The 17,773-nt window shown below is 47.6% G+C and overlaps 1 protein-coding gene across 1 annotated transcript; it reads left to right on the top strand.

The window, feature by feature from the left end:
* The first annotated feature begins 704 nt into the window (after positions 1–704).
* LOC135822329 (fez family zinc finger protein erm-like) lies at positions 705–10,118 on the top strand. The gene is made up of 3 exons (XM_065335073.1): positions 705–1,187; positions 1,521–1,753; positions 6,453–10,118. The coding sequence occupies exons 2-3, from the start codon at positions 1,540–1,542 to the stop codon at positions 8,756–8,758; spliced, it is 2,520 nt and encodes an 839-aa protein (XP_065191145.1). The 5' UTR covers positions 705–1,187; positions 1,521–1,539; the 3' UTR covers positions 8,759–10,118.
* Positions 10,119–17,773: the final 7,655 nt, after the last annotated feature.

The following is a 17,773-nucleotide window of genomic DNA, read 5'->3' on the forward strand; positions in this document are numbered from 1 at the left end:
TGGCACGGCCACCGCCCGCGATAAGTAACTGCGGGTACGAGCGTTGTGCGCAGCATTATTTTGTGTGTGGGACCCGTGAAAATCACACCATGCACTTGTACTACAATATTTACTCACGTAACTCAGTGACGTGACAGTCAGAGTCACCACAAAGCCCGCGCCGACCAAGTGCATGCAGACTGCAGTGGGATCCCCAGCAAGCTGCGAGAACAGCCTGTACTGACTACAGCCTACAGTGTAGACTGTAGAATCTACAACAACATACTACAAGACAGTACAACGACTAGTGGTAGTAGGGCAGGCAACGCATACCAGAGGCAGAGGCTGGGGCAGGAGTACTACTCAGTACTGGAGAGTAGTGATGACTGTCAGTGACATGATGCAGAGCACTTGAATCAGCTAGTACAGTCATAGTAGAGTCGTCGTAGAGATCGAGAGTGGATCGAGTCGAGGCACGCACATGGCACTCAACACGACCTGGGACACTCGTCGCATGCACACCAATCGTGAGTACTGCGGCCAAATACTGAAATAGCGTGGGACTACTATACGGCCTGCCTGGGTGAGCCACTACAGCCTGTACAGGTAGTCTGTGGCACCTATGCACCTCATCATCAGGCTCATGAGTCATGTACATGAGCTGGCCAGTACCAGTGGCATGCGTGCGTGTAAAGTGAGTTGCAGCCACAAAATGCATGGTGGTGGCCAATCGACCTCCAAGCTCACTTTGTGCACACTAGCGCCAGCCGGAACGACAGGGAGTGAAGTGAACACACTGTGCTGCGTAGTGTGTACTACGCACAGTAATCAGTACTTCTGTTCAGAACTCCGCGCTCCGCGCTAGCAGTTCGCTGCAAGTCCAGTAGCCGTTCTATTTCAAAGGGCCTTAGTCGCTGCAGCTCAGTGTGTCGTCAAAGCAGTGGCGTCATGGCGTAGTACCCTGTCGTAATTCCCCACTGCTTCAGAACCGTATTTCTTGCACGCCATTGTCCACCGGAGAACAGAGATACTACTTAGAGCAAGCGGTAGCATTGCGTTTTTAATTGCGATGACCAGGATCTACTTCTGTGTGTAGTTTGAATGTTCTAATTGCTCATCGCTGGAGATATACGTGGCGTCGTAGGCAACTTCGCAAAGTCAAACAGCAGCAGCAGCAGGAGTGTAGCCTATAAAGACTCGAGCGCAGGGTGAGTTTGGGTTAGTTCTGGTTTTGTTGAAATCTGAAATCAAGAGCTGCGCCTGAGTTACTGTGGTAATGATACGTACTGACTGACACGGACTGTCTGCGGTGGCTGGATTGGAAACTTCGTGTGTACAAATTACCAATCTCCCCTGATCGCTGGCTATTGCGCTTAGTTTTGTGCATGGATGTATGCGTAGCACTTCAGTAGTCCATGGTTTATGTGATTGTTCACTTGTCCGGAACACAACGACATTACGTTACTGTAGGTCAGCGTGCGCGCTGTCCGAAGAAAGCAACTAGTTACTTGTAGTACGGTTTCTCATATTCTGTGTAACAGTGCTGGATCCTTGAAGACCATGGAAAATAGCACAAGAAAGCTGCTGGCTTCGCAGTGCCAGAATGCTGATGATGGCGACAAGACCGTGGCAGGACCAAACCCGGACGATGACCAGGCTGACGCGAAAACCAAGCCTGAAACACCAACCGTTGGCGTGGAGAAATCTGCGTCGTCTGCTTCTCTTGTTGCGGAGAATAAGTCAAGCGAAGGAAAGAGCAGTTCTCTTCAAAAGAGTGAGTCGATTTGTTTAGATTTATGTGAACAGGTTGCGCTGCGCTTGTACGTGTACGGGTGTTTGCATGTGTGTGTGTGCGTGCATGCATGAGTATGTGCGCATGCCTATGTGTGTGTGTATGTGCGCGTGCGCGTGTGTGTGCATATGTGTGTGTGGTGTGTGTGTGTGTGTGGTGTATATGTGTGTGTGTGTGTGTGTGTGTGTGTGTGTGTGTGTGTGTGTGTGTGTGTGTGTGTGTGTCGCACTCATGTAGCATTGTGTATTTACTTTGTACATGTAAAATCAATCATGTGACAGTTGGGATGGTTCTGACATCTTCTGTCCAGATCATATTACAGGGGGTTTAGCCTTACTGTTAGCCTTAGTACAGGTACGTACTGAGTTGGTGCTTGCTAAACCGCGTAATATGACCTGTTGCTTTGTGTGCTGTACGACTTCTACTATACCAGCCTAGCCCTGGTACCGCTGGCCCTATCACTTGTACTGCAGACTCAGCACACTCATTGCATTAGCTGTGACCAGTCCTGAAAGGGGGGGGGGGGGGGGGGCTGGGCCAGGCCAAGGTGATGCTGCCATGTGCTCAGGACTTGCACCATTCACGTAGAAAGAGAGAGAGAGAGAGAGAGAGAGAGAGAGAGAGAGAGAGAGAGAGAGAGAGAGAGAAAGAGAGAGAGATAGATAGAGTGAGAGAGAGACATAGAGAGAGAGACACACAGGCTGAGAGATGGAGAGACGGAGAGAGAGAGAGAGAGAGAGAGAGAGAGAGAGAGAGAGAGAGAGAGAGAGAGAGAGAGAGAGAGAGAGAGAGAGAGCGTTCTGTACTAGTCTGTAGTCTTACTTCCTACTGTCGTTGCAGGGGCGTAGCACCCGCTACGACTGGTACGACCATGGCTGTACGAGGTGATTTGTAAAAAATTTACATGGCATATTATTTTACAAATCGAGTCAAATATCATTGTTGAGGGCGATTGCATTCTTCCCATGAAGTGTTTTTGTTAGTTCGACAGACAAGTCAGTTGCCATTGTATTGTAGTTTGTAAGCATCGGCAGCGTTTAGCGGAATTTTTTTCTTCCGCGGCCTTGTGAGATATCAATCATGGATTGAAATTCGTGAATTTGTGGTCAAAGAGGTAAAATATCCCTCAATGGATGCTTGAAGGACGTCCAAGAGCCAGCGAGCGTATTCTACGGCAGGTGGAAACCCTAGGCTGGTCACCGATGCCAGCATTGAGTCTGTCACACCGTCAAAGTAGCAGGGCTGAAGAAGAGATTAGCCAAAAAGGTGAAGGTCAGAAACTGCAATTTTGACAAAATGTGTCTTTCACTAACCTATCATGAAAGGTGATTCAAATCCAAGTCCGAAGCTGCTGATGCTTATGGCATACAGGTAAATAATTAGCTGTTCAGTAGACCTACGTATGAAACTCAGCTTGCTACCTCAAAAGTGCTGGTAGAGATTCACGATGGCAAAGCCTGCAAATGCAGGAAATGCGGCATGAATGTATGTTGGGTGTTGACGGCGGAGCACCCGTTGAGGGTGGTCTGCAGCCTTCTTCCAACACAGAAGTATATGAATCAGGTGAAGGAGTCACTGCACTTGTCTTGGAGAGTATGGAAGCCCCGACATTGTCAGTATGTGCCGGTTAAATGCACTGTGGCCCAGATGCACGAAGGCACCCTGTTGTGGGACGCCTGGCGCACATCATGGATGGTATCTTTGCTTAGTGTGGTTATTTCACGCATGAGGATGCACTGCAAATTGAAAGAAATGGAGCAGCAAGATAAGGTCTGCGTGCTCATGGTCTACAATGCCGGCAGGCGGTCAAAGATACCCTATCGTTTTGAACCGCAGTTGACGACGTACAGAAACCAATACGTTGGGCAACCTGCGAAACCAGTCTGCTTTCTCTGCATGTGACTTGCTTCAGATGTATCTTGATTTCCCATTGCAAGCTTATTGACACATTTAGGTCATATTTGTTGATGTTAGACCCTATTTTACTGACTTGTAAAATTTTGTACACACTTTTTCTGGGTGAAAAAATGCATGCAAAGCAACCCCACACTGTGTCTCTCATGTTTGTGGCGTTCGATCAAGAAGTCCATACGTGGATAGAGGACATACATAGTGACAGAATGAGACTATGCACACTTCAATACTCGCCAGGGCAACGGAAAGATAGCCTTTTTTACTTTCATGTGAAATTATTACAAATCACCTCGTACCACTTTTCGAAAAGTGTGGTTCGTCCGGAACGTGCAAAACCGTAATAAAAAAGTCAGGATCCATCGGTATGCATATGCGCATCAGACTTTGACCTTTTTCTAGACTCGTACTCGTAGATCTGTTATGCATCTTCAGTCGTGCTGAGTACTGTACTCGACTCGACTGCACACTGCGCCAGAAGTTCCCAGAACGCAGGATTTTGTGTCTTTTTTACAAAATTTTCCGGGGGAGGTCCCCTGGACCCCCCTCCAACACGGCCTTCGGCCCACCAACCTTTGGTCGTACCACTTCCAAAACCCCTCCTACGCCCCTGCGTTGTCATTGAAATCCGATGGGATGAGTGGGGCCGGCACCCTTACTGCTTTCAGCGCACGTACATGTAGTTTACGTACATACTGTAAAAAAATGGACCAGCAGTGCTCGTGGCCGAGTACCTAAGCACTGACCGAGTAAGATCAATAAGACGTCAGATAACGGTAGCAACTGAAATGCGACCGCTGAATGTTTACATAGAAATGCCACTGGGCTACTGGGCCACTGGGCTACTGGGCTAAAACGAATTTCAGTGAGAAGCGTGCATGCCAGCAAAGCTTGAAGATTAATTTTATGTAACATGGGAAATTGTGGGCACAAGTTATGCCCAAGTTATGCACAAGTTATGCCGTCATCATCCCAGGCCAGCATTCCATGAAGCCTTGGAATGTAGCTTGCGCTCGGCTCGATGGCGCTCGCCTTCCCTTCTTTGGAATTGGCACTAATATCCATGAACCTTCCCAGTTGGAAGGCCGTTGGTTAGCGCTATCGAGCAGTGCTCAAGCTGACTTTCAAGCCGTGGAATGTCTCAATACTCCCTGTCAGTTTTGTGCTAGATTGTGCACGTCTGACTGTTCGAAATCTGGTTTAGTTGGTGGACTCGATCGCATAACTTGTACCCACAATTTCCATGTCACAACGTTTTCGTGTGACTGTTGTCTCCTCGTCGGTTATTTAAATACTTTAAACGGAGATACACTGGCAATTCCAGCGAATTTTAAATGAAGAAATTTCAGCAGACACATGATTGCACAGTTGTGCATGGCATTCTGAGTTACAACCGGCACAGAGCCTGTCTGACCACTGTTTGACCACTGTTTGACCACTGTCTGACCACTGTCTGACCACTGTCTGACCACTGTCTGACCACTGTTTGACCACTGTCTGACCACTGTCTGACCACTGTCTGACCACTGTTTGACCACTGTCTGACCACTGTCTGACCACTGTCTGACCACTGTCTGACCACTGTCTGACCACTGTCTGACCACTGTCTGACCACTGTTTGACCACTGTCTGACCACTGTCTGACCACTGTCTGACCACTGTCTGACCACTGTCTGACCACTGTCTGACCACTGTCTGACCACTGTCTGACCACTGTCTGACCACTGTCTGACCACTGTCTGACCACTGTCTGACCACTGTCTGACCACTGTCTGACCACTGTCTGACCACTGTCTGACCACTGTCTGACCACTGTCTGACCACTGTCTGACCACTGTTTGACCACTGTCTGACCACTGTCTGACCACTGTCTGACCACTGTCTGACCACTGTCTGACCACTGTCTGACCACTGTCTGACCACTGTCTGACCACTGTCTGACCACTGTTTGACCACTGTCTGACCACTGTCTGACCACTGTCTGACCACTGTCTGACCACTGTCTGACCACTGTCTGACCACTGTCTGACCACTGTCTGACCACTGTTTGACCACTGTTTGACCACTGTCTGACCACTGTTTGACCACTGTTTGACCACTGTTTGACTGTTCTGCGGTATGCCTCCACGGCATTTCCAGCACTCTTTGCATACGAGGTGCTTCCCTCGTAAGTTAGAACTGTAAGTTAACCTTTTGAGCACGCGTGACGTTCTGACACGTCATGACCACTGCCACTGTAACAGGCGTGACGTTCTAGAACGTCACGAGTCAGTACGGAACTACATCGATGCCGCGTTTCTTCCGTGACGTGGCGTCGAGCTGTACCGCTGCACAGAGGACTCCTAGGATGTACGAATACAATAAAAAAATGCGAGTCGCTCCGTAAGTTTGAACTGGAGTTACATGCGCGTGCATACATTTCAAAATACCAATTTCGCGTAAAACTACCTTTCTGAAAACGGTCATAACTTTTGTAATCTTTGTCGCATTTCCAAAACAAAAAACCAGTTCTGTGTTCAGGAGACATGAAAGAATCGTTTGAAATCAAGTTTGCTCACATAGAGTGAATTAAATGTTTTACTGCGTGGCAGAGGTTTTCAATGGGCCCAGGCTCAAAAGGTTTAAACTATAGTATAAGTTAACTTACTCAAATAAACACTTGTATGTGTGTGTGTGTGTGTGTGTGTGTGTGTGTGTGTGTGTGTGTGTGTGTGTGTGTGCGTGCGTGCGTGCGTACGTGCGTGTACGCACTGCACTATTTGCTACCTAGACAAAAAACGCAACAGCAAGATCAATGTGAATGGCTTCTCTGATGAACCATCGTCACACCATCCCAATGGTGATGAACCATCTCCACTCCATCCCAGTGATGCCAGTGATTCGATTTCGAGCACCACCAGCACTGTCCTTTCTGCCAAAAAGAGAAAACGCCAATGCAGCAATAGGACGACTCCTAAGCGAAACCAGAAAAGGAGTAAAAAGGCGACGCAAGCGTGTGAATCAACACAGGTCCTTGACCTGCCTGGTCCTTCATTGGGTTCTTCGTTTAGCAGTGGCATTCCTTCTACTCCTGCTGCTGCTACCGTGGCATCACCATCAACGTCATCACCGTCATCACCGTCATCAGTATCAGCGTATGACAGGTTATTGGATGATGTGGAGTCACGGTCTATGAGCAGTTTATCAGAAAGGCACAAGGCGCAGGAGCACAAGGCTAACAAGAGTAGATCTTCATCCTTGAAAAGTAATACAGCACAATTCTCTGACCAACACCAGCAGCAGACTCCGCGAACCGCCATTTCGTCGGCTCTGTTTGGAGGAAGGCGAAGGAGGCAACCGGAGTCATCATCGAACCTTGACGATCTCCCATCGCCACCTTATCAGGTTCGTAGTAGTAGTAGTAGTAGTAGTAGTAGTAGTGTCACGTCTGCAATTACTGAGCCCAAAATCTACAGCCCAATGGTGCTGGTTGCAGATTTATCAGCATTCAAAAGCATGCCCAGTGCTGCCAAGACAACAGGCGTGCTTGTTCATTCGACTCCAGCTAGTGATCCTGCGCAAGTCAACTCTCATAGTACTGCTGCCCAGGCTAGCTCCACCAGTGCCAAAACAACCTCCATCGGTGCCCAAGCCACCACCACCAGCTCACAAGCAACCTCCACCAGTGGCCAAGCAACCTCCACCAGTACCCAAGCTAGCTCCACCATTGCCCAAGCTAGCTCCACCAGTGCCCAAGCTAGCTCCGCCAGTGCCCGAGCTAGCTCCACCGGTGCCCAAGCTACTTCCCCCAGTGCCCAAGCCGCACAGACAATGGGGCTACTGGTGACTTCTGAAAGAATTAGTGTAGTAAACGTGGACTCTTCTCTGTTGGCTATTGATGAAATGACGAATGGCCAGCCATTGTCAACGTTACCCACATTAGTTGCAGCAGCGACCTCAGTTGGAATGTCTCAGCCACACTACCGTAACACCAGCCACAGCCAGCACAATGAGATACCTGGTCATGATACCATTGTCTGCCCTAAGCCCATTGTAGCTTCAATGTACTTCCTGCAGAATACATTGCAACTGCAAGCTGAAGGCGTAGACAGCAACAACAACGGCGGTCGTCAATACCGATGTGCAAAGTGTAACCAGTTCTTTGATGACCCTGTTGCACACCAGAGACACCCTTGCCATGGAAAGCAAAAGCAGCTCTCCTGCGAAATTTGCGGGAAGAAGTTCACAAAGCGTGGGAACCTGGCATCCCATGAACTTCTTCATGCAGCGCAAAACAACAAGGTATTGTATGCCGCCCGGCAAGAGGCAGTAACTACGGCCAAGCCCTACAAGTGTGATAGCTGTAATCGGTCTTTTACTCATCAGAATACACTAACCAAGCATAAGAGAGTGCATACCGGTGAACGGCCGTTTTCATGCGCATCGTGTAGCAAGACTTTCCGGCAAAGATCTACTTTGAAGGAGCACATGCGTGTACACACCGGCGAGCGGCCGTACAAGTGTGATGTGTGTGGCAAAGCCTTCAGCCAGTCTAGTATGCTGACTACACATAGGCGTATTCACACCGGTGAAAAACCAATGACCTGCGAGACGTGCGGACGAGGATTCAGTGACCATTCGCATTTCAGCAAGCATCGACGCAGCCACACGGGAGAGAGGCCCAATCAGTGTCCGGTGTGTGACAAGAGTTTTGTAGCCAGCTGCGAATTGACCAGGCACATGCTGACTCACAATGGCGAAAAGCCGTACGCATGTGATCTTTGCGGACAAACGTTCAGGGACCCCAGCCATTGCAGACGGCACCGGCGCAGAAATCACCCAGATGTGGAAGCACCATCAAGAACGGATAAGGCGGAGAAAATGACATCGTCAAACGATGATGGCATCTCTAACGATGAAGATGATGTTGAGTATGACGGCCAGGATGAGGATGATGATGATGATGCCGGTCATCCTGAGGACGACGATGCTGGTCATGCTGTGCCTACTGAAGATGCTGAGGATGGCGAGGAAATAGAACAAGCCAAGCATGACGTCTCCTCTCCCTGTCCAAGTGGCCAAGATGAACAATGCTGAGAGCATGGCTTCTCTGCTCCTCGAAGTGAGTAGCGAGATGGAGAATACCGTGACAAAGCATGGTCCATCCACGGAGAATAACATTGGCAAAGGGACAACACTGAACTGATATTATTGCCATGCGTAGTGATGAAGATAGACATGACCTGTAGGAATAGCACACTATATGACTGGTCACAAAGTCACGGAGGAACACGCACACACACCCACACACACACACACACACACACACACACACACACACACACACACACACGCACACACGCACACCAAACACATACACACACCAAACACCCATCCATTTAGACCTATGATTACCAGACTAACACCGACCACCTGAACAAATCATCAGACTCTAGACTATCCGCTGCTGCTACTGCTACTCTTGCTGGTGGCTAAGATAATCTGCAAACAGAAGATGACTTTCTAGGATCCAACTTGTCTTTTTGTTTGTAGTCAGTAGATATTGCGGTGCAAGGCTGTAGAATCAATCTTTTTGTTTGTAGTCACTAGGTGTTGCGGTGCAAGGGTGTAGAATCAATATCGTGGTCGCCAGATCACCCACTATGGCACTACTTTCGCACTGCACAATTTTAGGCTGGATAGAACACAGTAGCGCCGCCGAGATAGCTTGTAACAGTTAGCTGTGCTTATAGTGCACACCGTGCTCAGCCACGGTATTCAGTGTACATTCTTACTCTAGGTATTTACTTCAGATAGGTTATCCCAGAGTCTGGTGGGAAAAGAATAGCTTGATAGGATCTTTCTTTATAGCCGCAGATTGTTCACCATGTTGCGGAATGTGCTGATGCACAGTTTGACCCACCAGTCACGATCTTGGTTGTACTTCAAAGTATAAGTGTTGGAAAACTGCCGATAAATTGCTTATACCTTTTGTAGAAAGGAAAAGGACATATGGAAACCAATTTTTCAATTCTGCTTTTATTATTGGCTCAATACCCGAGTTTCAAATTGTATACCTTTAGTCCTTTTCTTTTTTTTAATCCTTCACTCTCCATCTGAGTTGAAAAAGTTAGCATTGCTTGTGCAGCAAGGAGCCCCTTGCATCTCCGTAACATTGTCTAACTAGTTAGCGTAGGGCTCCCTGCTAGGCGTCAGGTGCAAGACAAATTCCCAAGTCCATGAGTGCGGCAGGGAATCATTATGCCTGTATCAGGTCATGCTTGGAGCTCAACAGAGGCTGCGCATACACCACATTCATCAGAGGCTGCACATACACCACATTCATTTTCTCTATGTTGAGACTCCGGCGCAGCCCACAGCATTTTGCTGCAATAATGATTGTTTCCTTCATTTCACTCTCAGCGTGTTTTTCACATTCCGAATATTTTGCAGTCCACATTCTCGGAGAAATTCCTCCGCGATTTTTCATGGGGACAGCACACACTACGCCTTTGCAGTGAAGTTTGCAAAGTGCCTAGGTCGGAGTAGCACAGTTGGCATAACTTAGACGTTTGTCACAAGTACACGTAGCCCTTGACGGATTATGCTGGCATAATTTCTATTTAGGGCTGAAACGATCAGCCAATATCATTAACGATCGATATATTGGTTTTATCGATTCTTGTTGGCTCTACCCGTGTACCTCGAACACCAGTTTAGGAAGAAATTCCATGATACCTTTGCTATGTTAGAGATTTGTGGCACCGCACTGTTGTTATCTGAATCTTGTCATCACCCTCTGGCAACTGCTCTTATCTCCGACCTCTCCCAGAAGTGAAACAAAAAGACAAAGTCTTCCCTCCCGATCTCTTTCAAAGCCACAACTCAATTTTCTTGCACTTGAAATTACATGATTGTACTCGTATTCACTATCGGATGGAGTGCAAGGGCTAGAATACTGCCACTCATATGAATGCATAAAAATCGTTAGCACTCGTTTTGAACACTAACGATTATCGATTGCACTCTTAACGATCGATATGCGAGTTATCGGTATAATTGCTTCAGCCCTATTTCTATTATGTATACAATAAATGAGGAGGCCGAGGGTTTATGACCAATAAAAACTATTATAAAAACCGAGGTCTCCCGAGGTTTTTTTATTAGTTTTTATTGGTCATAAACCCAAGGCCGGGGCATTTATTGTATTTAGAATCAACCAGTAAAAACTCCTACTCAATCTCCAACAACAAAATTAGTGGACAGCTGTTATTTGTGTTGCTATGACAACTCGTGTGCTGGACGAGTATTTGTTGTCATTGGTTCAATTTCTTTTACTCTTCATAGGCTATCAGATCATTTTCCTTATTCGGTCTATTTATAACCAGTATCTATGTCATGACCGGGGAGTGGGCCAGACATACGATCAGGATTCTACAATTCCAGGTTCTTTACGGAAATATACCAGGAGTCCAGATACCCATTCCTCACCCTCACCACACAAGAAGACCAAAGCTTCACTCTAGGACCAAGTTCCAAGCAACCGAGAAGCAACAAGAACAACTACGGATCGACGCAAAGCTTCGAGCTATATACTGCTATAATTATAGTAGCGTGCAAGCTGAAGGAGCGAAGGGAGCGAGCAGCCAGCCAGCAAAGCATGAATAGTGATATGTTTCCCAACGCTATTCATAGGCGAGACACATCGACGCCACGGCAAACACTTGACAAAGATACATGTAGGAGCAGACGGAATACAATACAGATAGCAACACACGGACACGACATATCCCCCGCCTACGAACATGTTACGTCCTCGTAACAGAAGAAAAGTACCGGCACTGAAAAAAAAAGCAAAACAATAAAACTCTTGAAAACTTGAAAAGGAGGAACCAACCTCTTCCGACCCAAGAACCAAAGAAAACATATGCGCCAGTCTTGCACAGACTCTCAGCCACAGCAGTGTTAGAAAAATAAGTTATGCCGTTACAACTACGTTCGAACAAGCTATTGGTCAGCCTGCAGGGATTGCTTCTGTGTTACTATCATTATGAACGAATAAGACAAATCAAGACTAGACGGGTAACAAGACCAGAAACGTGTCCAGGAACTGGTAACTGACCCGAACTAACTTCACTTGAAATCCGCGGCTCCCGTTTGCGTGTTGCCTTGATCTTGACTTCCTCGATGTACCTCCTCTCCAGCTCTGGCTACGTCCAGTAGTTTAACGTCATGCTCCGGGACGGGCGCGTTGGTGATGGTGACCAACCGCGGTCGCCAGGGTGCAGTTTATCGTCGTACCCAGGACGGGCTGTGGTGACCGTGTGGTAGCGATAGCTATTGGCAGCGCTCCCTCTCGCTGCCGAGGGTTCGGAATGTTAGTGGCACTGGACATCCTGGCGTGGTCGCCAAATGTCATGACCGGGGAGTGGGCCAGACATACGATCAGGATTCTACAATTCCAGGTTCTTTACGGAAATATACCAGGAGTCCAGATACCCATTCCTCACCCTCACCACACAAGAAGACCAAAGCTTCACTCTAGGACCAAGTTCCAAGCAACCGAGAAGCAACAAGAACAACAACTACGGATCGACGCAAAGCATCGAGCTATATACTGCTATAATTATAGTAGCGTGCAAGCTGAAGGAGCGAAGGGAGCGAGCAGCCAGCCAGGAAAGCATGAATAGTGATATGTTTCCCAACGCTATTCATAGGCGAGACACATCGACGCCACGGCAAACACTTGACAAAGATACATGTAGGAGCAGACGGAATATAATACAGATAGCAACACACGGACACGACATCTACAATGAGAGTGTGGTCTGTCTCCATGATTACCGGTGTTCATTTCATAACTTTAGCCACTTCTCCTTGTTAGACCTTATCTGGAAGGCCCATTCTTGCATATTCCAACAGCAGCCGAGGGAGCTAGCTCTCTTGGTTATGCGGACTGGGTCCGATCCTAAAAAGCTGTTTTTATAAACTGTTTTTATGAACTGTTTTTATGAACTGTTTTTATTGGATAGGATATGATTATGTTGAATAAACGAGGTTTGTGTCAATGGGAGATTGACTTGGAGTTTTTACGAGTTGATTCTAAGCTGGCATAATTTCTATTATGCTGGCATAATCTTCGGACTTTGTCTAAAAATATGCCCTGGCGTAAAAGGACTTCTGAGACCAGACGGTCGGCATACCCTTACGATGCTGGCTGAAGAGTAATGCTCCAGACATATTTAGGCATGTTACAGGAAATAACCTGGTGAATGTTACCCCTTATAAACCGTGCCGTCATGGAGCCAGAGTCGTTGTAACGTTGCAAAGTGCAACAAGATTGCAAGGGTACAGCATAGCACCATCATTGGCATAATTCCAGTATAATGTAGCGTAATCACTGGCAAAATTTGGGCATAATGAGAAGCATAATTCAGCAATTCACGGAGCATAAGGGGCCGTCCAAGGTTACCAATAATATTTTCAAAACGAAATGTTTTCGTTTGTGGGTGGGTGGGTTTGATGGAGTTTCGTTTTGAAAATAATTATTGAATGCTGATGGAGAATGCCCAGTTATTGCTGGATGTCGAAAATTGACATCAATATTTTATTGAAATTCGTTTTACCTGCAGAAAAGGTGGGTGGGTGGGTGGGGGCTGAAAATTACTAAAACTTTTCGTTTTGTAAAAACAATCGGTAACCCCAGACGACCCCTAATCCGCCAAGGGCTAAGTACATGATTGTACCCTATGACCGTGCAATGTACATTGTAAGGAAAATCTGGAAAAAGAGCAGGTTTTCATGCCAGTTTACCAGAATGGGCTGTCAAATCACTCCTTACACAGTAATACCACTCTACTTGCCAGTTGAGATTCAATCAGACTATTTTGTAGCGAAATTCGCACTCGGATTTTGCCTTACAGTTGCACCATAGCCTAGTATGTATAGGTCACATGTTTGTTTGTTTGTGTGAAGTTTTATTTTACATCGCAAACCAAACGGCCATTGATGCCCAATATTATGATGGCGATAGAATAAAAAGTGTGGCTCGATAAAGCTTCACTTGCGAAAATGAGAAAACAGTCAAAAGTATTTATACCGGTAAATATATTGAGAGCGTGTGTGGGCAGGCGTGTGTTTACCGCCATACTGCCAGGTGTGTCTTTACCACCATATTTATCAAATATATTGACCTTTGATAAATACCCACACTCATTAGTGACCACACCATCAACAGTAGCAAATTCATATAAATTTGCTTTGACTCAATAAATACCACTGTACTTTTCCATGTAGCACTCCACTTTTCCCTAAAAAGGAGTATTTTATAAACAGTATTAATTTTATTGGCCTTAGTGGTATTTTATAAACAGTATTTATTGGCTTTTGACCCAATAAATACTGTTTATAAAATACCACTAGGGCCAATAAATACTGTTTATAAACTACTCCTTTTTAGGGAAAGTGAAGGTCAACATATGTATAATAAATGTAGTAGCCTCAGGATTTATTGCAATTACATACCAGTTATAAAAAACCTCGGCGGACCTCAGTTTTTATACTGGTATGTAATTGCAATAAATCCTTCGGCTCTACATTTATTATATACTTACAAGTCAAGTTCGAACAAAGTAACAATCAGAGAGAAATAGGAAGATGAGGACCTATGCCAGAGGGAGGTGCTATTCGGCCATATTAACCGTAGAAAAACACTTTCAGCAATCTTTTAAACGGGGTTGGACGACGAGTGGACGTGAGTTCCTGTGGCAGGGTGTTCCAAAGCTTCAGCGCGGAAACCAATGGTCGGCTGTCGCCAGATGTTCGCCGAGTTAGCGGAACAACGTATTTGCAATTGTCATTGCCACGGGTGTTACTGGGAGGTTGGAGGGCTACTCTATCTTTCAGAAGAGGGCTGATGCTGCTGGTGTGGACACGGTGCATAAGGAAACGAAGTTTGCATTTGGCACGTTCAATTACAGGGGTCAGGGAAAGGCGAGTGTATATAGGAGTGGTATGGGACGGGAAGGGCAGATTGGCTACGCAGCGAACACATCGCTTGTCGAGGACAGTGAGCTGGTGCCGCTGCTGAGCCGTGAGGGCAGAGAAGAACGCGTTTGATCCATAAAGCATGTCAGGAAGTATAAGGGCAGAATAGAAGAGGAGCGACTGGCGTTCAGATCGCGACGGGCGGATGGTTCTCAGGGTGGTTAGCTTCTGGGAAGTTTTACGTACTATGCTGGAGACCTGCGCGTCCCACCGAAGACAGGAATCGATCTGTAGGCCCAGAAAGCGAGCAGTGGTGGTCTGGGTGAGAGGCGTCCCGTTGCAGTTAACGTTGAGTTCCAGGGTACTACGGCGTGATGCCTCAATGGCTAAGACCTGCGTCTTGTCAGGGTTTAAAACCAGGCCTTTCCCGTGCAGGTAGTCAGCCAAGTTTGACACAGCAACTGATAAGACTTGATTTAGGGTTGCTACGGATCTGCTTGCGGTGTCGAGAAGGATGTTATCCGCAAACAGCTGGGAGTGTGCTGGGCTGGTGACGCTATGGACGTCCATGGTATATAGTGAAAACAGCAAAGGACCCAGTACACTACCCTGAGGGACTCCACACTCGCATGCAGTTAGGCCCGAGCACTGCCCACTCGCCAGAACTACTCTCTGTCGACGGTCCGTGAAGTAGCTCGCAAACCAACGCAATGCAGTCGAAGATACACCCAAAGCAAACAAATCTTGGATCATGAGCTGGTGCCGTACTTTATCGAATGCCTTGCTCATGTCCACTAGTGCTACGCCAGTATGTAGCTGGTGGTCTGCTGACGACAGATAGCGGTCCATGGCCAAGGTCAAGGCATCTTCCGTGGAGTGTTGTGGCCGGTACGCAAACTGATTGGCGGGCAAAAGTGAATGGGTTTGTAATAAGTCACACAGGCGTTTGTGGACTATCTTCTCCAAGATCTTCGATGCTATTGGCAGCAAAGATATGGGACGGTAATTGCGCGATGCGTTCTTGTCACCAGACTTAAATAGGGGTCGAACATTTGCAATCTTCAGGGAGACAGGCACAATGCCAGACGAAAGGGATGCATTAATTAATATGGATAGCGACGGGGCGAGGGCTGCTTCACAATGCTTCAGGATGAATGCCGGAATACTGTCGCTGCCCTCAGCTTTACGAGCATCGAGTCTCACGAGAAAGGTGAATACCTCCTCAACACTAGTGGCCTGGAATTCCCGCAAAGGTTCCCGTGGTGACGGACCACAAGGTAAGGATAGCTGCACAGGTCTACTTGGATCGGAGACTACTCCACTGAATTGCTCGCTGAGTGCTTCTATACTGACAGAGGGTGGAGTGGAAGTTTTGGTCCGGCCGCTGAGCTCGTTTATTGTCTTCCAAGTGAGGCGCGCATTTACCTGACTCCGTGTGAGAAGATTCTTGTAGTACTGGGCCCTGAGGCGTCGGGACATTCGCTTAGCCTCGGCTCGTGCTGATGTGAATACAGTTCGCAGATCCATGTCAGTCGGCGAGGCTCGCCAGCGACGATGTGCTGCGTTGCGAAGTAGAATAGCGTCGTGGAGGGCAGGTAATTTCCAAGGACAGGACGTGCGGGAGGAAGATTTAGGCCGATACGTTCGGACAGGAGCGTGCTCGTCCAAAACGGAAACAATCTTCTCAGTCCAAGAATACCACATGGCATCCACAGTCTGAGCGGTTGAAACATTCTCCAGGTCGCAATGATGCAAGTCATGAGCGAATCGGTTCATATCGATCCTTGCTAGGTTACGACCACACTTGACAGCAGGAGGTTCCACAGTGCACTTGAAAGGTAGGTCAATTACGACCGCAAAGTGGTCGCTGATGGTACAAGGGAGAACCGTGCAGGAGGTTATCGCTCCATCCACAGCTAGGGCGAGATCCAGTGTTGTTCTGCTGCCGTGGGGGGCAATGCGGGTAGTGTCCTGCACCTCGTTGCTGATATTGAACTGGTCGCAGAAGCGATGTAAATTGTCGAGCTGAGGGGCTTGGCGCCGGCTTACGTCGACATTGCAGTCACCCGTTAAAATCAGTGGGGACGATGGCATTGACGCCGCTGCTGTGTCAACTGCGTTGGACAAGTCCTGCCAAAATTGTACTGGCGTGCCTGGAGGTCGATACACTCCTCCTAGGAGAATCCGGTTTCGATGACTTCTGATCTCCAGTAGCAAAAGTTCTATGTTGGTGTGGTCTCCCACCACTTGTGCTTGAAAGCGATTGTGGACATAGGCTGCTAGGCCACCTCCATGACTGGGACGATCCCTCCGGAAAAGTGGATGGTTAGGTATGCTGAGCAAGCTGTGTGCGGTAGAGATAGATAGAAAGGTTTCCGCCAGTATCATGACGTCAATGTTTTGAGATAGTATGAAATCCTCAACTTCACGCTTTTTATTAAAAAGGTGCACACATTGAGGAACCCTACTCTAAGATTAAGACTAAGGCCGTTGTTGCTGTTCGATAAAGGGGCTAAATTAGGGGTGTGTGGTCTAGGATGGAATGGGATTGCATTAGGGTTTAGTGGGGTGTCGGCATTCATGATGTGGCTGAAGCTGAAGCTATCTTATCCAAGGCGAATCTCCACTCTCGTGCACGCACCTCCGCTGGCCAGAAGTCTTCCTGCAGGGCTTTGTCGATTTGATCTGCTGGGATCACAACATGTGCGTACGCCAGTCCGAAGTACCGGGATTCTGACACACTGCACTTCATGACTGGCAGGTCTTTTTCTCGCACCAACCTACTATGGAATCAGCACTACATCCCATGTGGACATTGCCAAGGTGACTCTTGATTGCGCGGCATTTTCTCCGAGGGGCTCCACGAAAACTTGCAGGAGCTTTAGGTTTGTGCTGATAATACGAGGTGACAGTGGACTGGCCTGGCTTGTGTGCTGCGTCACGGCTAGCAGCGGTAGTCCTATTTGCCAACGTGCGTGCAGGGTTTCGCGGTTTTCTCCGTTCAACATCCTCCCACTCAGGTTCGACCGGTACGGGAGCACATGTTGGTTCGCATGGTGTACTTGTGTCAGTTGTAACCCCTGAGCTGCAAGCATTTGAATACGAGTTGCGTGTAGCAGGCCCTCA

The sequence above is a fragment of the Sycon ciliatum genome, chromosome 8 (assembly GCF_964019385.1).
Source record: "Sycon ciliatum chromosome 8, ocSycCili1.1, whole genome shotgun sequence".
In the NCBI taxonomy this organism is placed as follows: Eukaryota; Metazoa; Porifera; class Calcarea; order Leucosolenida; family Sycettidae; genus Sycon; species Sycon ciliatum.